The sequence below is a fragment of the Chiloscyllium plagiosum genome, unplaced genomic scaffold (assembly GCF_037043375.1).
Source record: "Chiloscyllium plagiosum isolate Xiang-an unplaced genomic scaffold, Cpla_swu_hap1 HiC_scaffold_6, whole genome shotgun sequence".
Lineage (NCBI taxonomy): Eukaryota > Metazoa > Chordata > Chondrichthyes > Orectolobiformes > Hemiscylliidae > Chiloscyllium > Chiloscyllium plagiosum.
Genome location: NW_028270144.1, coordinates 88,329,937 through 88,346,724, shown reverse-complemented (window position 1 = coordinate 88,346,724; position 16,788 = coordinate 88,329,937). Strand labels below are relative to the sequence as shown.

The 16,788-nt window shown below is 39.1% G+C and overlaps 1 protein-coding gene across 5 annotated transcripts in view; it reads right to left on the bottom strand.

Annotated features, from left to right (window-relative positions):
- LOC122550753 (anoctamin-7-like) overlaps positions 1 to 16,788 on the bottom strand; it is a 79,732-nt gene that overhangs the window by 18,584 nt on the left and 44,360 nt on the right. For 4 of the 5 annotated variants that reach the window (XR_006311938.2, XM_043691963.2, XM_043691961.2 and 1 more), the window contains exons 12-17: positions 15,642 to 15,719; positions 14,755 to 14,907; positions 12,167 to 12,203; positions 7,207 to 7,316; positions 6,971 to 7,122; positions 12 to 183 (exon numbers count right to left, since the gene is read on the bottom strand). Coding sequence is in view for 4 of the 5 variants with exons in the window: in XM_043691963.2 (XP_043547898.2) it covers positions 12 to 183; positions 6,971 to 7,122; positions 7,207 to 7,316; positions 12,167 to 12,203; positions 14,755 to 14,907; positions 15,642 to 15,719 (702 nt within the window). In the remaining variant the exon portion in view is untranslated. The remainder of the gene's footprint in view (positions 1 to 11; positions 184 to 6,970; positions 7,123 to 7,206; positions 7,317 to 12,166; positions 12,204 to 14,754; positions 14,908 to 15,641; positions 15,720 to 16,788) is intronic. The other variant, XM_087988181.1, reaches the window with a different exon arrangement.

The window sequence follows — 16,788 nt, the reverse complement described above, 5'->3', positions numbered from 1 at the left end:
TAAAGTCTTACCATCTGGAGACCATATTGTATAACTTTTTCAGTATACTCCTCCAGTGTGAAGTTTCCAAGGTCAGGTTTGTTATAGTCTCTGAGAATGTAGCCATTCACTGTACTGCATTCTTTTTGATGGGATTCTTTGTTTGTATTACCACAGACTCCGCATATCAGATGTTTTGCGCACCTAAATAACAATGCACAAAACAATTAGAGTAAATGATAAAATATTAGCCCACAATGTTGTCCAGCACAATTGTCATTAGCTAAGGATGGGTGATAATTTACTTTTAGGTAGTATGACCTTTGAGATATTATCATAGAGGTAATATCAATTTAAAGAACTCTATTCAAGTTTTAGATTTAGATTAGATTAGACTTACAGTGTGGAAACAGGCCCTTCGGCCCAACAAGTCCACACCAACCCGCCGAAGCGCAACCCACCCATTCCCCTATATTTACCCCTTTACCTAACACTACGGGCAATTTAGCATGGCCAATTCACCTGACCTGCAGGTCTTTGGACTGTGGGTGGAAACCAGAGCACCCGGAGGAAACCCATGCAGACACGGGGAGAACGTGCAAACTCCACACAGTCAGTCGCCTGAGTCAGGAATTGAACCCGGGTCTCTGGTGCTGTGAGGCAGCAGTGCTAACCACTGTGCCACCGTGCCGCCCAATTTCTACCTACCAATTTATCTGAGTTATTAATGCATTTCGTTCAAACAGGCAGACAAGCCCGCTCTTCCATGTAGTGGGGAGAACAATTTGATAATGTTTATTAACCATTTACAAATTAATAATTCATAGACATTTTTCTAGCCCTACATTCCACGTATTAGAAATATTTTCCTCTTTTATCATTAACAAGGAACATAGGAGCAGGTGCACGCCACTCAGGTCTGTTTTGCCATTCAAGGAGATCATAGCTGACCTATGGGCTAACTCCAGATCTGTCTTGGGCCCATACTCCTTAATAACTTTGCTTAATAAAAACTTGTCCATCTCAGGTTTAAAATTAACATCTACTGCCATTTTTGGAAGAAATTTCAAAATCTCGACCACCCTCCATGTACAGAAGTGCTTCTTGAATGATCTGGCCCTAACTTTTAGACTATGTCCCTTAGCTCTAGAATCTCTGATCAGTGGAAATCGGTTATCTTTATCTACTCTGCCTTCTCCTCTTAACATCTTGAATACTTTCATCAGGTCACCCTTAACATTTTAAGTTCTTGAGAAAACAGGCCTAATTTGTCTAATCTCTCCTCATCTTTTGACCCCTGCAGCCAAGGTATCATTCTTGTAAATCTACATCATACTCCCTCCAAGGTTAACATATCCTTCCGAAGGTGTGTTGCACAGATTTGCTCAAAATACTCCAGTCAGGGTTTTATATACCTGCAGCATAACTTCTGCATTGTTATTCTCCGATCCTCTGGATATAAAGGCCAGTGTTCCACTAACTTCCTTGATTATTTTCTGCACTTGTTGGTGGCATTTAGAAGATCTGTACACCTGAATCCCAAAATCTCTTTGGACATCCACTGTTTTTAACTTCATACCATCTAAAAAGCACACTGGTCCATCTTTTTTTAGTTTAAGTGGATAGCCTTACACTTGCTGACATTAAAATCTATTTGCCACTGTTTTGCCCACTCACCTAGCCGGTCAGTATCTCTATGCAACTTTATGCTATCATCTACAACTGTCTACAATGCCACGTAACTTTGTGTCATCAGCAAATTTGGAAGCATGACTTTAAATGCCATTAAAAGAAAGTGAGGACTGCAGACACTGGAGATCAGAGTCAAAACATGTGGCACTGGAAAAGCACAGCAGGCCAGGCAGCCTCTAAGGAGCAGGAGAGTCGATGTTCCAGGCATAAGCCCTTCATCACGAATGTAGAGGGGGGAGTGCCATTATTCAAGTTAATAACAAATGATGCAAACACAGATCCTTGGGGAACACAAACAGACACGTACTGCCAATCTGAGTACCTATCCATTATCTCTACTTACTGGCGCACAACGAACTTTTACCATTCAATATCCACTGGTATTAAAAGCAGACATCAGATAGAACCCTGTTCCTTGCACAAACTGAGGACTGCAGATGTTGGAGATCAGAGTTGAGAGCGTAGTGCTGGAAAAGCACAGCAAGTCAGGCAGCATCTAAGGAGTAGAGAATCAATGTTTTGGGCATAAGCTCTTCATCAGGAATGAAGCTTGTGGGCCCGGGGGTCCGGGGGAATGGTGAGAGATAAATGGGAGAGGGGTGGGGCTAGAGTGGAGGTAGCTGAGAATGCAACAGGTAGATAAAGGTGAGGGAGAAGGTGATAGGTCAGAGAAGAGGGTGGAGAGATAAATGGGAAAGGTGATGGACAGGTGAGGAGGCCGGTGCTGAATTGGAGGCTTGGGACTGGGATAATGTTGGGGAAGGGGAAATGAGGAAACTGTTGAAATCCATCTTGATCCCCTGTGGTTGCAGGCTCCCAGGTGGAATACGTGGCATTTCTCCTCCAGCCGTCTGGTGGTAAGGGTTTGGTGGTGGAGGAGACCCAGGACCTGCATGTCCTTGATGGAGTGGGAGGGGCAGTTAAAGTGTTCAACCATGGGACTGTGGGGTTGGTTGGTGTGGGTGTCCCATAGATGTTCTCTGAAATGATCCGCAAGGAGGCATCCTGTCTCCCTGATGTAGAAGAGACCACATTGGGTGCAACGGATACAGTAAATGACATTGGTGGAGGTACAGATACATTTCTGTCAGATGTGAAAGGATCCTTTGGGGCCTTGGACAGAGGTGAGGGGAGTGGTGTGGGCTCCGGTTTTGCACTTCCTGCAATGGCAGGGGAAGGTGTCAGGAGTGGGGTGTGGGCTAGTGGGGAGTGTGGACCTGATGAGGGAGTCCCGGAAGGAATGGTCTTTTCGGAACATTGATATGGGTAGGGCGGGAAATATATCTCTGGTTAGTGGAGTCCTTTTGTAGATGGCAGAAGTGGTGAAGGATGATGTGATGTATATGGAGGTTGGTCAGGTGGAAGGTGAGGACCAGGATTTCTATCCTTGTTGCATTGAGAGGGGTGGGGTTCAAGGGTGGTGGTGCAGGACGTGGAGGAGACATGTTGGAGGGCATCGTCAACCACATGGGAAGGGAAATTGCAATTTTGGAAGACAGACACCTACTACAAGCACACCGACCCCCACAGCTACCTAGACTAAACATCCTCCCACCCTACCTCCTGTAAAAGTGTCATCCCTTATTCCCAGTTCCTCCGCCTCCGCCGCATCTGTTTCCAGGATGACCAGTTAGACCTTAGAAAATCCCAGATGGTCTCCTTCCAAGATTACAATTTCCCTTCCCATGTGGTCGACAATGCCCTCCAGCATGTATCCACCACTTTCCGCACCACCACCCTTGAAACCCACCCCTCCCAATGTAACAAGGATAGAAACCTCCGGCCCTCACCTTCCACCCCACCAACCTCCGCACACATTGCATTACCCCCCGCAACTTCAGCCACCTTCAAAAGGACCCCACCACCAGAGATATATTTCTCGTCCCATCCATATCAGCAATCTGGAAAGACCATTCCCTCCATGACTCCCTCGTTAGGTCCATGTCCCCCACCAGCCCACACCCCACTCCCAGCACCTTCCCTTGCCACCGCAGGAACTGCAAAACCTGTGCCCACACCACTCCCCTCACCTCCATCCAAGGCCCCACAGTCAACAGAAATTTACCTGTACCTCCACCAATGTCATCTACTGTGTCCGTTGCACCCAATGTGGTCTCTTCTACATTGGGGAGACAGGATGTCTCCTTGCAGATCGTTTCAAAGAATATCTCTGGGACACCCACACCAACCAACCCCACTGCCCCATGGCTGAACATTTCAACTCCCCTCCCACTCTATCAAGGACATGCCGGTCCTGGGCCTCCTCCACCGCCAAACCCTTACCACCCGACACCTGGAGGAAGAACGCCTCATATTCCACCTTTGGTCCCTGCAATCATATGGGATCAGTATGGATTTCAACAGTTTCCTCATTTCCCCTCCCCTAACATTATCCCAGTCCCAAGCCTCCAACTCGGCACCGTCCTCCTGACCTGTTCATTACCTTTCCCATCTATCCGCTCCACCCTCCTCTCTGACCTATCATCTTCATCTACCTATTGCATTCTCAGCTACCTTCCCCCAACCCCACACCCCTCCCATTTATCTCTTGCCCCCGGTCCACAAGCCTCATTCCTGATGAAGGGCTTATGCCCGAAATGTCAATTCTCCTGCTCCTCGGCTGCTGCCTGACCTGCTGTGCTTTTGCGGCACCACACTCTCAACACAGTTCCTTGCAGTCTTAACATAATTGTTAGTGATATACTGCTTATTCCAAATTTCCATATCTTATTATTTAGAGGAATAAGAGTTAACAGGACCAGATATAAACACTTGAGCATGCAAAGGATTGATTGCCCAATGTTAGTACATATTATTTAATGATGTGCGTGAATGCATTGGAATAAGTGGGTTTGTGGAATGAGGAACGATTGATCAGCTGTACTTATATCTGCTCAGGTTTTGAAGAGTAAAAATCAACTTGAATGAAACACACAAGGTAACTTGACAGAGTGAATGTGAGAGGATGTTTCCTCTTATAAATGGATCAAAATAACTATTTAAAAATAAGGGGACACCCATTTAAAACAAAAAGAGATGAGGGCAATTTATTTCGCTCAGAGGGTCATGAGTCTTTGGAACTCTCTTCTTGAAATGTTAGTTGATGCAGAGTCTTTGAATATTTGTAAAGCAGAGGTGGATAGATTCTCACTAAGCTAGGGGCTGAAAAGTTATCATGGGTAGGTGGGAATATGGATTTGAGGTTGCAATTAAAGCAACATGTTTTATTATATGGCAGAGTAGGCTTGAGGGGACAAATGTCAAACTCCTGCTCCTTGTGGGTATGTTTATTATACTGCTGGAGCCATGTTCTCATGCTATCCTATATTCTCACACAATATTAGTGAAAAATTGTTAGCATAGTCTACAACTAAAAAGATATGAATTTGGTGAATAAGTAAGTACTATCTTCTCACAAGTAGAGAAACAATGGGATGTGACCATTATTAAATAAAATTAATTTGTTGTAATAAATATTTATGTACACAATTAATACACAAAGGTACAAAATAATTCAAATTACAATAGCTGATCAAAACTTTAATATTGTAGAGTAGTCACTGATGCCATAATTCAATAGGAAACCATGTTCGAAAGGGTAGTTTATAGCTGCATAATTTAGAGCCAATTTTCAAGTCAATGCTCCCATGAAGCACAATTCCTTGCTAAGAAAGTGGGAATGCTGAATATATCATTTCAAATGATTTGTATTCAATTGCGGTCATTTTGATATTTAAAATTGCATCAAATTACGTAAGGCTAGACAGAACAGAAAGCTTGTAATGTGACCTTTGTCTGTTCTATGCCTGTAAAGCAACTCTGGCATCACCCTGAAAATACATTTTTGCTTCTTTTGTGATTTCTGGTCATCCCAAGCAGAGGCTGTGTAGATTGTACAAAAGTTGATATTAACTTTACAATTTCTACCCTAAAACTGCATACAACATGTAGCAATAAAAAATCTTATTGTTCTTTCACAGGCGAACCTTTTACACAAAAATAGTGCAGGTACAACAAAATTAGAGAACAATCTTTGATTTAGAAATGGGAGATGAAAGAAGAGGCATTTTAAAGTATGCCCTTTCCTCCTAATGTTTTTATTTAAATTTAATCATTTAGTTTGAAGAAGGAGACAACACTAAGCCTTGCACAATGGTTTTTCCACATTGGTCTTCCATGTTGCCTGAAGTTTTAAGGAAATCTTAACACCCAAAGCTGGTTTTCGAATGAATGACTAATTTAAAAATCTGATTTGCCATCACACTGCAAACTCACTCTAACTTGCCTACTTCCAGGTTTATTTGGGTGTCAGCAAGCAACCTCATCACCGAAACCAGGGCCTTAACTCTTACCAGCTGTAGGTAAATATTGCTACAAATATTGTCCTTAGAAGATGACAAGGAATTCTTATGAATTGAATTTCACTTAGTTTTGCATTTAATGTGCCCAAGACAGTGAGACAGATGCATCACATTACCCAAGATTTGAGATGGGATTGGCAATGGTGGATGGATAAATGGGGAAGTGGTGAAGTGAAAGTGGTGAAGTGCACAGTAGCTGCTGAAAGCTGAATCATTGTGAGGGGTGAGATAATGGAGAACACCTGATAAGATAGAGAGAAGCAGGGAAGCATGGTCTGAAAGTACAGGATGCACTGATTCACTATTCCAACCACTTCTTATGCTACATTCAAGATCTCTATGACTTGAACACAATGTTGCTGGTAGTCACCTCCTCAGTTCCCTACAACCATAATTTCCAAGTGAAAGCTGTTGGCCTCATTCTTTCAATGCTGGCTATGTGTATCCCTCCTGCTCCTGACTGCCCCAGCAATAATTCCAGCAGTATTGACTAAATCTGAAAGCTAAAATTGTGTTGCTGGAAAAGCACAGCAGGTCAGGCAACATCCAAGGAACAGGAGAATTGACATTTCGGGCATGAGCCCTTCATCACAAATCTGAAAGCTACCCTTGCTCAATAGACAATCTTCATAACAAACAGCTCCAACTTGCATTTGTAACAATGTCCCTTTGAACACAGCTAAAGTCATGTTATCGGAGTATACATCATGTCCACTGTACTACAAAACATGGAAGCTAAAATGAATTGTTTCAATTCAGTTGCAATTGCAAATTCTGATCTGCTGAATGCACTGCTGACATTTCTATGCACAGTTCCAACCCCCAACCCATTGCTAATGGTAAGCAAACCAGCTATAAAATTACATTTCCAGTAACTCCCACATTGCAAGTGACTTAAAATTTAAAACAAATATTTAATAATGTAAAAACAGACTTACGGTATAATAACATCTTTCAGAAACTTTGGAAGTGGGTGGGTGATCATCAGCATTAAGACTTGAAAGCAAAGTTCTGTCATGCAATTGTTCAGCTCTCCACAATTATCCTCCAAGCCAGGCAAACCAATTGATGTGAAAAACTGTTCATTGTTCTAAAATTATCAGAAAAACTATGAGCATTTGGAATTGTAAAGCAACCAGGGTTTGTTTTATAAACTGTTGGATGCATTACTCACCGTTCTGAGAAATGCAATATAAAAGAGAGGTGAATAATTGTTGGCAAACTCAAAGGCAAAAAACTTGATGATCAGAGCATCATTGTATTCAGTCTCAGTTCTGTGGTTTTCTGCAGAGAGAAGAAAGAATTAAATAAGTCACAAAAGTGATACATTTGTTTTAAAACATTGCAGGGTTGAGTGTTAAGCTGTTTCATAAATGAAAAATTTTACCTTTTTCTATACACTAATATCATTTTCTGGTAAAAGCTAGTATTAATGACACAGAGTATGTCTGCTTAACATTGTCACATTGAACATTGTTTTACATTAGCATTGGTCAATTAATGGGATCTGTATTCTTGTTCACCAGTGTTGAAAGAGGTGCCTGTAGAGTTAGTAGATACATTAGTGGTTATCTTTCTAAATTCTATAGACTCTTGAATGGTTGCTGCAGTTAGGCAGGTTGTAACTGTAATTCCACTATTTAAGAGGATGAAGGAAAATGAGGAACTACATATCTGTTTGTGTAACATGGGTCATGGGGAAAATAGTACAAGCTATTGGAAGGGGTTTGATAACAGAATACTTAGAAAATGATAGTAGGGATAAATGTAATATTTTGAAGTTTTTAGATTGCACGAAATTAGATGTGAGTGGGAATTGGGAGGAGAATTCAAACATGCTTCAAGGGGATAAAAGCAAATTACTGTGGATGCTGGAATCTGAAACCAAAAGAGAAAATGCTGGAAAATCTCAGCAGGTCTGGCAGCATCTGTAAGGAGACAAAAGAGCTGACGTTTCGAGTCTAACTGACCCTTTTTCAAATGCTTCAAGGGGATGTGGAGAGGCTAAGTGACTGCGCAAAGGTGTGGCAGATGGGATACAATGTAGAGAAAAGTGAGGCTACCAACTTTGGCCGGAGAAACAGAAATACAGAATATTTCTGAAATAGTACGCAGCTGGGTGATGTTGAACTTCAAAGGAACTCCAGCATCCTTGCTCATAAGTCGCTGGAAGTTAAGGTGCAGGCACAGCAAGCAATTAAGAAGGTAAATGTTATGTTGACCTTTAGTACAAATGCATTTAAAGTATAGAAGTTATCAAGTCTTGCTGTCATTACATAGAACTTCAGTATGACTAGACCTGGACTATCATGTACAATTTTGGTCTTACATAAGTTGGTGAGCAGTCTGGTCTTCTGATACAGAGAGGGTGCAATGAATCCTCACTAAACCAATTCCTGGGATACAACAATTCTCCTATGAGGAAAGACCAAATAGACTGGGCCTTTGGTCTCTAGAATTTAAAAGAATGAGATGTGATCTCATTCAAACACATAGGAATTGCAAAGGTAGATGCTAAAAGAATGTTTTTCCTGGCTGAGGGTCCAGAATTCTCTCTCCCAGAGGGCTGTGGAGGCTCAGTTATTCAGTATGTTCAAGATTAAGATTTAGAGATTTCTGCATAATAAAAACAAAAGATTATGATGCTTGCACAGGAAATAGTGTTGGCATATAAGACAGGTTATGATCTCAAATGGATCGAGGAACAGGGCTGCTCCTATTTTTATGTTCTTGCGTTCTTATGTCAAGAGGTTCATTTAAAGTTGTTCTCCTCTTGTCTGAGGTTTGGCTACATGATCCAATTGGAGCCATTTTAAAGAGCTATCTCTTATCCCTTGATTCAGCCTCTGACTTATGCCCTCACCCTGCTCTATGACTCACTGTCTTTCTGTCAATAGTCAATAATCTGACTATCTTGTGCTCCCTGATTCAACCTCTTACAAATCCTTGCTCCTGCGGAACCAACGTTTCTGCTCATTTTCCTGGACCTGCGTTCTTATCCAAGGTTCAAATCCCGATTTGATGTGAAGCTAGAATTCTGGGGTCGTGGAAGTGTGAGTCCTCATTATGCAGAAGTGCAAAGCTGGCATTGCTATAATCCATTTTTAAAAATGCATACAGTTGCATGTGAAATCAGCAATGGGCTTTTATTCTCAAACATTGTCAGTTGTGTATATTTCCATCATTCCTCACTGAAATCTCATCTCTAACATTTGCACGCTGTCAGAATTACTTATTTCTTGAACCTCATCTCAAAACCTGCTAGCCTTGTGCAAACATCATCCTCCTTTTGATATTCAAGACCAAGTGTTGTAGCACTCCTAAGGAGTTTGATGTTTCACAATCAGTTTACTTGTAATCTAGCAATCAAAGTATTAATTGATTTGCCTAACACTGTTATTCTGTCTGACTGCAATCTATACTGACCTTACTATTTTCATTTCATGTGACTCTGTATTTGACTAAGAAACACATCATTGGATTTCACAGAGCAACAGTGCGAAAACCTTCAACATTCAGATTGAAGGGGCTCTCGATCTCCCAACTAGTGCAATACTGATCAGAAGTCATTGGTGTTACCAATGAAAACAGGCTAGAAGAGATTTTTTTAAAATCAATTCACAGAATGTGGGGTTCACTGGGTAAGGCCAGCATTTATTGCCTAGAGAGCAGTTAAGAGTTAACTATATTGCTGTGTCTGGAGTCACACATTGGCCAGACTAGGTAAGGACAACAGTTTCCTTCCCTAAAGGACAGTAGTGAACCAGATGCTGTATTTTCAACAATCAGCAATAGTTTCATGATCACCATTATTCTCTTCATTCCAGATTCTTTTTTAATTGAATTAAAATTCCATCATCTAGCATGGCAAGATTTGAACCTGGGTTGCCAGAACATTGCCTGAGTCCCTAGATGACTAGTTTAGCAATAATACCACTGGGCCATTGCCTTCCCAAACTGCAGAAAGGGGGAGATAAGAAAACATAGCAGCCATGTTCCATATTACCTTTGTTTTAACTTAGTGGTTTAGAAGAGAAGCAATTATATTTAATTAAATGTATGCTTTGTCCAAGTTAACTTTGTAACAATGTATGTTTATGTTTGTGACCTTTAACCATTGAGAATTTTCTTATTTAAGACTGTAATAACCAAATATTTGAAAATGTAGCTCAATCACACCTTTTATGCACTGTTCATTTTGCACCTATATCTTTAACTTAAGTAATACCTACTTTAAAAATTTATTGCATGACTATTTTGTGATCTTTTGTATTGTGTTATAAGAAGTTTAAGGGAAATCTGAGGTAAGTCAGAACACCAATCATGAGGTCATAGCAGCATACAGTCCCATTCTAACTAAATGGGAAAAGAAGGTATCGTAAAATATTTTGTTATGTCAATGCTAAGATATAAAACTCAATGAAATGACAAGTATAGCTATAATGAGCTGGGACAACCCCACCCATAAATTTTAATAGACTAATCAATCAATAATGAGAAGTGATGTCAGTAGATCACAATTAGTTTTAAAGAAACAAGTGAGAAGTTGTGGATAAACTATTTAACCAGTCCAAGACAAACTATGAATTGCTCAAAGTTAAAAATCACACAACACCATGTTATAGTCCAACAGGTTTAATTAGAAGCATTAGCTTTCGGAGCACTTCTCCTTCATCAAGTGGTGAACCACCTGATGAAGGAGCAGTGGTCTGAAAGCTAATGCTTCTAATTAAACCTATTGGACTATAACATGGTGTTGTGTGATTTTTAACTTTGTACACCCCAGTCCAACACCGGCATCTCCAAATTATGAATTGTTCAGGACTTAGCATGCAGTGACTAGTCAATTAAGAATCTATTCGTAACATGCCTAGACCAATAAGGTATCTCTAATCATACTAAGGGTTGAGGTTTGGAAAGGGTTAATAAATTAAGCATGAATAACCATTCTTTTTAATGGTTGGGTGTGCAGAAAGAAGCAGAGACAGCACTCTAGCTAATTAACGATTGCTATTGCAGAGTGGAGTCTTGGGAATCCATTGTCTGCTTAACTGCCATTTCTGTTGTACTTGTTTTGATAAATTAATAAATTGGTAAACCTTATCTAAAGACTCTTAACATGGAATGGTCTCATATTTAGTTGGACCCTGAGTCTTATGGTTGAAATTAAATTGGATGTTTGAATCTAGAGTTCTTTAAGTGATTTGATTTGAAGATGAAAGTCAAAGCTGCTCCTCTAGCCACTTCCCATTTATCAATAAGGCCCTTGATCACAGTGAGAGTTCAGGAGAAAGGAGCAGCAAGCAGGAGCATTAAAAAAAAGTATTGTAATAATTGTGGCTCAGCATTTTTGCAACATTCAGACTTGTACTCTCATGACCTTGCAGCATTGGTTTTGAACTGGATCTGAATCTTGAATAGATTGCAGGTTTAGAGGGAGAAATGGTGATTAGGAGAATCAGGAAATGCGAGGTTCAGTGAGAGAGTGACTCATATCACAAGTTGGAGTGTTGGCAGTAAAAGGGTGCATTTGGTACTAGGTAGCAATTAATTAGAGTTACAATACTTGTATTTTTAAAATGCAGTTTATTTTAAATACTTTGTTTACTAATATAGGAATTTAGCAATGTAAAATATTTAAATTTACAGGTATGATGTTTTAATTTTGTCTGACAAGAACTGTGTAACAGAACCTAACTTTGTTTTCTGAATTGGTTATAATTGCAAAATCTGTTCGTTTAAAGTTATTTCACTTAATGTTGTGATTCTCAGGAACCTAACTACAACGTTAGGATTTAGTGAATAGACTGAGATTAAACTATGAATACCAGCATACAGATACACCAATGTTACACAATCAGAGTCTTACCATTATTTCTCAACTCCTTTTTCAGCTGCTATATTAAGGCTGTGCTAGTTTTGCCCCATAGGATGTGTGTCTTTTACAATTTCTAATAAGCTTTCTACTGTCTTTTGGATTTGTGCTGGCTATAATTTGGCTGCCCAAATATACAATATTCATAAATCACAACAATAGGCTATCTGGAACAATGCTAGTTAAATTTGTGGATAACATCACATCCCATTAGTAACAGTTTTGAAATACATAAATATATTAAAGTATAACTGCTTACCCCAGTCAGTCATTTTAACTGCAATTTTCTGATACCCCTAAAATTTAAATAAGTCAAATTATGTATTTTTTTCATAATAATAGTGAGTTTCACTACATAAAGGTAAAATTGAACTTATTACAAGTAAAATATCAAAGAAGGTTAAGGAAATTTTTTTGAGTTATCACCATCTGAAATAAGTTACTAACTATGCAATAATTATAGATTATCTACAATCCTTCAAAACAGAGCTAGACAGCTTCCTGAGAGATACGGACCTTTCAAATTCCAATGGGGGAAATCTTTGGATTATAAGATCCACAAGTTATCACCATCCATATACATAATACATATATAATGCAACAGAATTAGGTTAAAAAAATTACTTGATTTAACAGAAATATTTCTAAATAAATAAATACTTTAAAGTGAACTATGATGACCTCATTACCTTTGAATAGTTGCTTATACATTTTCTTATAAGAAATTCAGATTTGCCTTATGCTTCCAGTATTTAGTGCCTAGATGTACCTGGTTATTGTCAAGATTCAGTGATTACAAGGGAGGCAGAGGTAACATAAACTCTATAAATGATCATGAGGTATGCAAACCACCTTGCTGGCAATATTTTAAACTCATGCTGATTTTTATAAACTTGTAAATGACAAATATACAAAATTAGTTATGGAACTTTGTTTCCAATTATTTTATCCACTCTGTGTGGCTTCTCCAGCTTATAACTGCTTAACTGGAATTATACTATGATACAACACAGAGGAGGTCATTTGGCCCTTAGTGCAATGTGCTCGCTCTTTAAAAGATACTATCCAATTAAGTCTCACTATTCCCTGATTGAACTCTGCTTAACCACTGGTATCATGGACTCCAAATCATAACAAGCTGCTGAACTTCCTTTTAATTCATGTCACTGTTGATTGCCAATTATTTTAAATCTGTTTCCATCGGAGGAATCAGTTGTTATGATTTGGATTCCACTACACTAGTGGTGAAGCAGAGTCTTTGGATACTTTAAAGCAGTGGCTGGTGGATTCTTGATGAGCATGTAGATGGAAGGTTGTCAGGGAAAGGTGAGAATGTGCAGTAATTAGAGTAGTCTACCCCTGATCCCAGTTTGCATATTTGTATGCTCATAGGCAGTGTTATGTTCTTTGTTCTTGCAATCAGAATAGAACTTGTATTTCAGTGTGAATTTCAACTTTTTTATGTAGGGTTCCGATTGTAAAAATGACTGACACCTTGTTGAAAAAGGTGTAACTAAATGTATTTTAATGAGACCCATGTATTAATTATTGCTGAGTAATTCTTCAATTTGGAAAAACTAATTTTACATGTATAGATTGGCTTTCTGTCAGAATAGCATAAAAAATTAAAATATTTGTTTGTGTTATTTCATCTAATACTATGTATATGTTCCAATTTTTATTTGATTTTCTATAAACTTACTAAAACTGAATTATAATCTCTGTTTTGTACTTCTGCTTTACTGTCTATGAGAATAATTTAATCTGATTGGCTGCACGGCCTGCTGATGCTTTCACCTTGATTTTGAACAGATTAAAGTATCTTGCTTCCCATGACTCTTGTTTGTAGTGGAAGAAGAAAGACATTCTGGCAACAGTTCTAATAAACTGCAGCTTGTCTTTAGCTCTGTAATTCATTTCCCAAAGGACACAGATAGCATTCTGAAAACCTCCAAGATCTCACAAGCAACAATTCAGACATTTTTGAGGTTTAAATTTAGGTGGAGTTTGGGAGTAAATAGAGAGAAATTGTTCCCATTGGTGGAAGAATTGAGAATTAGAGGATACTGAGTTTAAATTATTAGATTAGATTAGATTACTTACAGTGTGGAAACAGGCCCTTCGGTCCAACAAGTCCACACCGACCCACCGAAGCGCAACCCACCCGTACCCCTACATTTACCCCTTTTAACCTAACACTACGGGCAATTTAGCATAGCCAATTCACCTAACCCGCACATCTTTGTGACTGTGGGAGGAAACTGGAGCACCCGGAGGAAACCCACGCAGACACGGGGAGAACGTGCAAACTCCACACAGTCAGTCACCTGAGTTGGGAATTGAACTCGGGTCTCTGGCGCTGTGAGGCAGCAGTGCTAACCACTGTGCCACCATGCTGCCCTAATATTGCCAAGAGAACTACAGAGATACAAGGATAAGCATCTTTATGCAGTCGATGATTTGAATCAGGATTGCACTGCCTGAAACAATGATGCAGGTAGATTCATTTCAAGCTAGCAAAAGGGAATTGGATAAATATCTGAAAATTACAACGCTATAGCAAAGGGAAGGAAGTGGGGATTGCTGTGTTATAGGGTACAGCCATCAACATACATGGACTCCTTCTGTGCTGTACTTATGTTATAATTCAATGGTATATTCTTCAAACAACAAGCCATTTTGTTTTAAGGCTGACAGCACAAAGATCACTGTAATTTGTCACAGTTACAGATCTTCGTGTTTTTATACCATACTTAGTTTTGCTATGGTGTGCTATGTTATTAATTATCAATAATTAGGTTACTTCTGTTGTGATCACTCTTATCATTCATAACCAAATTAACTTACCTTTCCCAGGACTAAAATGGACAGCGCATTGAGTAATGAGCTAACAACAGTACTTAAGAAGAAATTTTCAAGCGAATTAGATGTTATCACTCGAAATCTAACCCAGGTTTTATAAATTACCACTGCCACGACACTGATGAATACACAGCCCACCTGTACATAATGCAGAAAGGAAAATTAGATTTTCTAATTGATATGATTAACAAACACACATTCTTTATGGTTTTGTTCAATAGTGTTTAGCCCAGATACACAAAGACATAATATGGATATATATGTATATAATGGAATCTCTACAATGAAAGGACACCATCTAACAAAGCGAGGCTGGGACATAGACACCAGTAATCAAATCATATTATCAAATGCTAATGTTAACAGGGTGAGGACGATGATCATTAATAATTATTCTCTAGGGGAATCCAACTGCACTAATAATCTCCAGTGACTCTTTGTAGAGATAGAAGAATATAGATAGCATTTACGGCAATCTGATATTACAAAAGGAGTTTCAAACATTTGAATACACAGAGAGAGGGGCTACATCATATGTCAGTTGAGGTGCCTGGACAGTCTCTTTTTTTGCCTGCCCCAACATGATGGTGGCGTACTTCCAGAGTAAAATGGCTCTCCTACCTACTAGACATAAGGGCTTATGCCCAAAACGTCAACTCTCCTGCTCCATGCATGCTGCCTGAACCCGTGTGTTTTTCCAGCACTACATGTTTTGACTCTGACACTCACCAGCAGCCTTTCAAAGGATATTAGGGATAAACAATAAATGCTGGCCTAGATAGAGAATCCATTTTCAGCAAAGAATTAAAACGAGAAATGAGAGACCAAAAAGAAACAAGATTAGACATTCTCTTTCATATTAAATTGCTTACCATTACAAGCCCAACTGAAATTGAAAGTGCAATTTTCAGTTGTCGTCTGTATCCTGGGCAAAAGGCTTCGATTCGATCCTATAGTGTTGACGAACAGCATTGAAGTCATAAGTAGTGCTTCCATTATTCAATGACAGTCTAACATATTTTCTTTCACTCAAAGGCAGAGTAGATAAGAAATGCACAAGAATAATTAGCACATGCCATTACATTATAAAACAAAGAAAAAGTCCAAAGTTTGGGAGACGTAAGTAGAGAGGACAGAGATAATTTTGGCAAATTGTCACACCAAATGTCAACTCCTCTGTTCACTGTAAAGATATTGCCAAACCTACTAATTGCATCCGACACTTGTATTTGTTTTTAATGATACTCATAAAAGTTGATCATTTTATTCTTCTATCCTGAATTTTATTTTGTATACCTGATACCTGTTTTTTGTATGTCTAATCCTCCTATTCACTTGTAGTTTAAAATGACTCTGGTGTCAGATATTTGTTTGAGCTAATTTTAATATTCAGCCACTGGCTGATAATCCAGATGCTGTTTATAGAACTTGTCGGATTTCATTCCATTGAAAACAATTAAATAGGAATCCAACATTTCTACCTGTGCAATCCGTAGTTTAACCTTTTATTTACTTTCCAATATTCTCTGTGACTTGTGACTAATTTTTAGTCAATAGCACTAGATGGTCCAATTGCCTTTGTTTGGTCCACATTCACAATAATTGTTTTTGCATTTGGCCTCCCCACATCCCCACTAGCTTTTTTTCCATCTTGGGCTGTAGCTGAATATTTCACTGTGTGGTTTGCAGTAAGTCATTCCTCATGCAATCTTTGAGCCAATGTATTAAGCATCTAAAGTCACTTAGCTGATAAAACTGAAAGGATATTGCCATTATTCAGTACACAATCTGTATGAATGCCTCTAGTGGCTTTGCTAAAGTTTGTAGGGTTGGTGGGCAGACAAATAATATCTATGGGGTCAATGGACAATCAATTTATCATAGATGCATCTTGAACACCAAGCTGCAGGTTGCTGGGCACACCCATGCCATATATGATGGGGAAGTACGGGTTTCCTCAGTCAAGCAACTTATTGGAATTATTAGTTCACTTAAACCATTTCCTTTTAAATTGTCCTC